Source organism: Dreissena polymorpha, chromosome 12 (genome assembly GCF_020536995.1).
Source record: "Dreissena polymorpha isolate Duluth1 chromosome 12, UMN_Dpol_1.0, whole genome shotgun sequence".
NCBI classification, from domain to species: domain Eukaryota; kingdom Metazoa; phylum Mollusca; class Bivalvia; order Myida; family Dreissenidae; genus Dreissena; species Dreissena polymorpha.
In genome coordinates, this window is record NC_068366.1 from 14,035,428 (window position 1) to 14,042,615 (window position 7,188).

The 7,188-nt window shown below is 34.4% G+C and overlaps 1 protein-coding gene across 3 annotated transcripts in view; it reads left to right on the forward strand.

The window, feature by feature from the left end:
* Window positions 1-6,934, forward strand: part of LOC127853918 (AT-rich interactive domain-containing protein 2-like) — a 46,912-nt gene extending 39,978 nt beyond the window's left edge. For all 3 annotated transcript variants that reach the window (XM_052388746.1, XM_052388745.1, XM_052388747.1), the window contains one exon: window positions 3,809-6,934. In XM_052388746.1, coding sequence (XP_052244706.1) covers window positions 3,809-3,911 — 103 coding nt within the window. In that variant the 3' untranslated portion in view covers window positions 3,912-6,934. The remainder of the gene's footprint in view (window positions 1-3,808) is intronic.
* Window positions 6,935-7,188: the final 254 nt, after the last annotated feature.

Consider the following 7,188-nt stretch of genomic DNA (forward strand, 5'->3'; position numbering starts at 1 on the left):
ACCATACATTTACAAAATTATGAAAATAATTTGTATAGTACATTGTTTTACGAAACTGGCATGTAATCAACGCAAGCGATTTCAAATTTGAAATTACTTTTGTTTCTACAGAGCAGCTCGAGCGGTATGACATTTTTTACATACTCTAAATCATTTTAACTACTTAAGGCATTTCAGTTAACCGGTTAATAACCGGTTACGGAAAAAGGTTAACCGGTTAATGATTTTTGTAACCTCTTGCATCCCTAGTTTAATGCATGTGCGTAAAGTGCCATCCCAGATTAGCCTGTGCAGTCTACACAGGCTAATCAGGGACAAAAATTTCCGCTTTTATGATATTATTCTGTTTAAAAAAGTCTCTTCTTAGCAAAAATACAGTTTAGGCGGAAAGTGTTGTCCCTGATTAGCCTGTGCAGACTTTACAGGCTAATCTGGGACGACACTTTACGCACATGCATTAAACCCCTTTTTCTCAGAGCACTGCTCATTTGTAGGTGTACATGTTATGAAAATATAGTTCCCAAGTACAGTCAATCTTGTATTAAGAGACCACTTAAGGGAGTAATCAAAAGTGGTCTCTTAGTAAAATGGTCTTTAAATAAAAAAAGGCCATTCTGGAAGAATGCTTACCCTCAATTTTAATCTATATGAAGGATAATCTCTTTTGTCAACAATGATTTTAACTTTTATAATAAAATGAATATAAACACAATACATAAACAATATTTTACTTATAATGTGTTTTATTTTTTCACTTATTATAAATTATCATTTATTATAAATGAATTGTGTGTACGTATTTATTTGCAAAAACAACATAGACAAGGAAATATTTTTCGCGTTTTTTTTCACCTGACACATTATTTTCCACGTCTTCAAGCACCTCGGCTTTACGCTTAAGAATGTTCTGAATTTGAGTTTTACCTACTCCAAACTCATCTGCGATTTTACGTCCAAAACCCGAATTTTCTCGTTCAATGTTAACACTTTTCGTTTTGACATTTTAATTTCTGCATGTACGCTTAAGGAAATTTGACTCGATTATGATACATAATGAGCTGAAAAAATTAAAACACGTCAATTGAAAACAAACAAACAGACCTGATTGGAAAATTTATTAAGTAAATAACAATGTGATTGGCTAACAAATATCTACTAATTAGCATAATTACAAATTGGTAATGTACGGATTTCGACAGATGTTGCCGATTAATAGTTTATTTTCCGCACTTCTCAGGAAATGTTTGTCGCGTACAATGCATTGTTTCTGCACCTGTTATCTATACTCGAGAAAAATCGGCATTGTCTCTTAACGTTCCACATAGTTAATTATTTAAGCTGTAGACTGTGTAATACGTTCTTCTATTATTCAACTCAATAAATTGATACGCAGTCTACAACAATACCGGTCAACGAGACAAAGCATAATCATAATGGTTGGTGTGAAAACAAAGCAGAGGTGTAACAGTACATCTTATCGGTTTAGATAAACAATTAACACGGATTTGTACCTGAAAAATCAATAGATTAACCACTTTTATCTCCTAGTGGTCGCTTAATTCAAGATTCGGACATCAAAATACACAAAAATCAGCGGTCGCTGGTCGCGTAAGACAAAAGTCGCTTAATACAATATCATTATATAGCGAAAAAGCTCCGTGGGATTTCAAAATGGTCGCATAAGACAAAGGTCGCTTAATACAAGTGGTCGCATCCACAAGATTGACTGTAATTGTGTAATATTGATGGATACATAGGACTAAATCAGGGGTTTCACTGGGTAAAAAAAAGTTTGCAATGTTAAAAACCTTTACATATCTGTATTTCAGACCCTTGTTAATGTAAAACAATTTATTGAATTATTGTTAATATCCTGTATTCCATTAATGTCTCTGACTCTATTATTACTTTTACAAGTATATTAACACGTGCATTTCAAGATTAACTTTATAAGTCTGTCAATAAACATCATTTTCACCATGAAGAAGCATAAATTCCATTCTCTTGATTCAAATTACTCTTTATAATGGGAGATATTTATTTACAACACTTTATTTCAACTTATTAAATAATTTCAACAATGACAGTTTCATCGGGTTATGAAAATATATCTCCTACTTTAGCTTTTTATAATCAGGACAACGCTTTTCCCTACTGGTCGTGTACGTAATTCCGGCCACTTTTGGGACTATTTTAACAAAATCTTTTGTTTTAGGCAACTGGTTGAAACTAAACTTCACATATATAATCCTGGGTTCAAAACACCCCTAGCATGAAAATTTCAATAGAATTAGATCAGTGTATGTTACTTTTATCAACAGAAATTAATGACATATTAACTATCAATTTTCGTAGGGCTATTGTACCTAAAAAATCGGCCAATTTTCAGTTTAATCTGCAGGTACAATTACAAAGCAATATCTTTAGACAAATGTCCTCATTCTAAGAGTATTAATAAAGGTTTACACAAACAAAAATTTTCGACTTGAAACTTAAAATATATGCGACATTATTATACCAGTTACTCCACCTACTGATTTTAATAAATATAAACAGGCACTGTTAATGGGGAACTGCAAATTCATAAAAAAATATTTATTTTTAATAGTTTTTATCAACTTTTTCTAACATAGCCAAGGAAGTAAAAACATTTTGTCTAAAAAGTTGACTTTAGTGTCGATTTTTAGTCAACGCTTATATTTAATTTTACAACGTGTAACCTATTAATATTCTAATCAAGGGAGGTAATTAATATATTAAAAGTTTATATTTAGGTCCTGATTTTTATGTTTTAAATGTAGGTTTTATACAATTAATTGAAAATACCTTCATTTAAGTTTATCAGATAGAAATAATAATAATTTTATCAAATATATTTGTTTCTTATATGAATATAATTTTCGCTATGGATGATGACGTCACTTTTCCCATGTGAGAAATATTTTGTCTTATTTTTTAGACATTTTAATGCAGACGTTTACAGTGATATGCATGTTTAATTTGCAAAATATTGAGATTAGGGTTGGTTTTCAAGTTGATTGTTAAAAAAATATCAAAATATGTGTGTTTAGATCATGAAAATGATTAAACACAGGTGGTCGATTTTTTACGTACAGGCCGGAATTACGTACACGACCAGTAAAGTAGATTTTTGATTCCAACAGACTTACTTTAAACGAAAAATCCCATGAAAGCTTAAATGTATTGTCCCTTATAAGCCTGTGTGGACTGCACAGGCTAATTGGGGACAATACTTCACGCACATGTATTAAGCCCCGTTATCCCAGAGCAAGACTCATATCAAGCCAGATATATAAAACTCTTTCTTAAATCTAAACTGAGGAAAGCACATGCACATGTTTTCACAAGTTTTATAACACCAAATTTTTATATGCAATACTGTTTCATCTTTTTAACTTTGGCCAGTTATAAAAATAAATGACCGCATAGTAACAGTTCTTAAATATGACCTGTGTCATGCAAAATAATGTTGTATGTGTTCAGCGTAGCTCCAGCATTTGTATGAATGAGTCGCGTTCTGGGCATAATGCATGTGCGTAAAGTGTTGTCCCAGATTAGCCTGTGCAATCCGCACAGGCTATTCAGGGACGACACTTTCCACTTGTATGGTATTTTTCGTTTAAAGTCCCTTCTCACCGAAAATCTTGTTTAGGTGGTAAGTGTCGTCTCTGATTAGCCTGTGCTGACTGCACAGGCTAATCTGGGACGACACTTTACACACATGCATTATGCCCAGTTTTCTCAGAACACGACACATATTGTCTGTATACATTTTGTCCTATTGCAGTGTACTGAGGAAGCATGAGAGGCTTATCAGCTACAGTTGTATGAGTGCTGTGGAGGCCTCCACTGCGCTGGCCAGCTGTCTGCAGGAGCTACAGAGACCCTAGCCTGCGCACCCCCCACCCTATACTACCAAGCCTCTATCCCCCAACCCCCCCTCCTTGATGACATGGCATCAACACCCTCGCATGAAGACACCAAGGTCTTCGGTTCATGATGCTGGATTGATGCATGTGGCAATATAGGGAAGATTGTAGAGTTGAGGAGAAATTAGCGACTTGAGCGAGAAACAATTGTGTCTGCTTTGATATAAGGGGCGCTATGGGAAAATGGGGCTAAATGCATGTTTTTAAAGTGTCTTCATAGATTTCCCTGTGCAATTGCACAGCCTAATCAGCCACAACACTTAACGCCTATACTAGATTTTGTTAAGAAGGGACTTTCAATGAAAAATACTATAAGAGTGGACTGCACAGACTAATCTGTGATGACACTTCATGCACAGGTACTAAACCCTGAGATGCTATTATCTGAATCTGGTACAATTCACCAGGATGTTAAGTGCTCATTCCCTCGGACTATACACTGCTGTCTCAGTTGTGAAGCATGTTGTGACGTTAATGTTCAAACTGGACTTGGTTGGACATACAAGCTGGTGTAGATGTTTGCACCTAGTTTTGTTTAAAGATGTTTTGTCATATAATGCTCATAGGGAGTACGATGCTCATAGATTACTGTTGAAGTACAAATGCTAAAAGGTTAAGATTTACTCTTTCAACACTTCAATACTAATGAAATTGCTTTTTAAAAAATTGATAGGTTAGAGTAGTATTGCAACGAATGTTCATGAATCTGTAAATGAACATACTTATGTAGCTTTGTTTGTCTGTATTAACGGTCAGTATACCAGTATAATTTTGAAAAGGCAAAAGTTTGCAATGAGTTTCTCTGATGCAGTGTTTAAGGTTTGGTGTAAAATGTCACAGAGAATTTTATAGGCTGATTGCAGGAGAGGGCATTGTAATCTGTGGTACAGTTTTGTGCTGACAATGTCAAGTGAACAAAAACATTTTCTTTTGCTAAGACTAGAAGTTGTTATATTCAAAGGATAGAACATTTTTTATTTTAATGTCATTAAAATATAGGGCTGAGAGTGGAACTATATAATCTGATATAGACACGTTCAGCAGATAGGAGCTGTATCATGCCTACATGGGTCTTATGGCACATGTGGCCAGCGTAGCTCACTACCAGTCTGTGCAGTCTGGTCAGGGGCTGCAATGTCTGCTTTAACCATTTACCGCTTAGAAACGTATTTTGACGCAGTTGTAGTCCCCTAGAAAGTTACATTTTATTAAATCCTCTATGACTAAGTTCAAGTTTTAAAGGCTTAATTTCGAACCCTTAGATACTGATGAGCAGCAAATAGCATAAAACCTGAACAGAATGCGAGTTACTCGCAGCCTGTTCTGGCTTATGCTGGTTGCAAAAGCCATTTTGACTTTGCTTCTTATGGGGGAAAGGGTTAATGTCATGCCAGATTGAGTAGTCTTATTAAGGGACATGGACCCCTTGACTAAACTGTGCTAATGCACAGGCTGGTCTAAGGTGTGCTGGCGGCATATTCTGTAAGGCCCATTTTCGTATGACACTGCTCATAACAAAAAATGACCTCTAAGCCTAGAATTGTTTGCCTCCTGAAATAACTTGTTGATGCAAAATAATGCATCCATATTGTTGACTTTCATGTGATGTTCTTCTGTAGTAGTAATTTTTCATTTGATCAAAACCTATAGTATTCAAAACCAAATATTGCTTCAAGGATGTGTTTTAGGCATTATAGGTTGCATTGATGAAGCTGCTGCTGCTATCACATGTATAATGAATGATGATCTCTTACTAATTGCATTTGTGGCAGATGTGATAGATATATCTATTTATAAATTGAAACTTCCTGTAAACTAGAAGAAGCATAGACTTGGTTAAAGCCACTAAACTTAAATAAGTGTGCAATCTATATTCTGGTTTACATGCGTATTAAGCCAGACTTATTTGAATGTAAAAGAAAGCATGTTTAATGAAGTATGACCATACAAAACTTCAACAATTCTGCTTCATTTCTAAGGAACCCCTTCAAACAAAGTGGTGTCCTGTTTTCCCTGAACAATCACTCTATGCCTTAATTGAGATGCATTTATTATAACAATCTTGTATTAAACATTTACAAATTTCTCCACCGCCATCACATTATGCCCTATTCTTCCCTTCAATTTGGTTGTACAGCAGCTATGGGACTAAGCAGGTATAATTGTGTCAGAGAACTTGTTTTGGAAGCAAATTAGAGCCGCAGATGTCACAGGGTAGGACGACATTTTCTGCCTAGACTGTTTTAGAAGAGACTTTCTTTAAATGAATTATTTTAATAAAGCAGAGAGTGTTGTCCCTTTTAGCATGTGCAGACTGCACATGCTGGGATGACACTTTATGCATATACTTAAAGCCTTGTTTTCCCAGTACGTGACCCATTACATAGTTTTCAAGTGTTCATTTTAGTTAAGAATTGTTCCGATTTTATATGTCCATATTTATGACAACCACATTTTAAGACTGTGCATCTAACGTCTGCAATCGTAGTAGAAAGTATTCTTTTGCATTAACCACAACAATACACTTCCTTTCATTATAACGTTTTCCCTTCAATTTGTGCCCTGAGTGTTCAGCATTTCATGTGTTTATAGGTATTTTTAGGAAATGCATAAGACATTTTTGCTGTAAATGAATGTATATTTTTCTTTACTATTTATTATTCTATAGATTTTGTACTATAAAGTGCATATTATCATAATTTTGTTGAATTCTTGTAGCTTATGTGAATTATGTTGAACGTTTACATGTATGTATGTATCTTGAATAACTATTTCATCAGCTGTTGACAGTCCTTGCTATATAGATATACATGTGTTAGCGTATCGCCATGTTCACCATGTTATAAATGTATGATTAAAAGGTTATGTCATAAAATTTAAAATATTCATGATATTGATTTTTTTTTATTTAAGAGCCTGTACATTGTTGTACAAATTTATCGTTGTTAAAATATTATGAAATAAACAGTGAACTCTTCTATTTACATGAATGATATTTGTTGTTCTTTGCACAAGCTATATGGTCCAGTCTTGGGGATTTAGAAACAAATTGAGCCGCGCTCTGTGAAAAGGGGGTTTAATGCATATGCGTAAAGTGCCGTTCCAGATTAGACTGTGCAGTCTGCACTGGTTAATCTGGGATGACACTTTCTGCTTTTACTATATTTTCGTTTCTAGAAAGTCTTTTCTTAGTAAAAATCTAGTTTAGTTGGAAAGTGTCGTACCTATTTATTCTTTG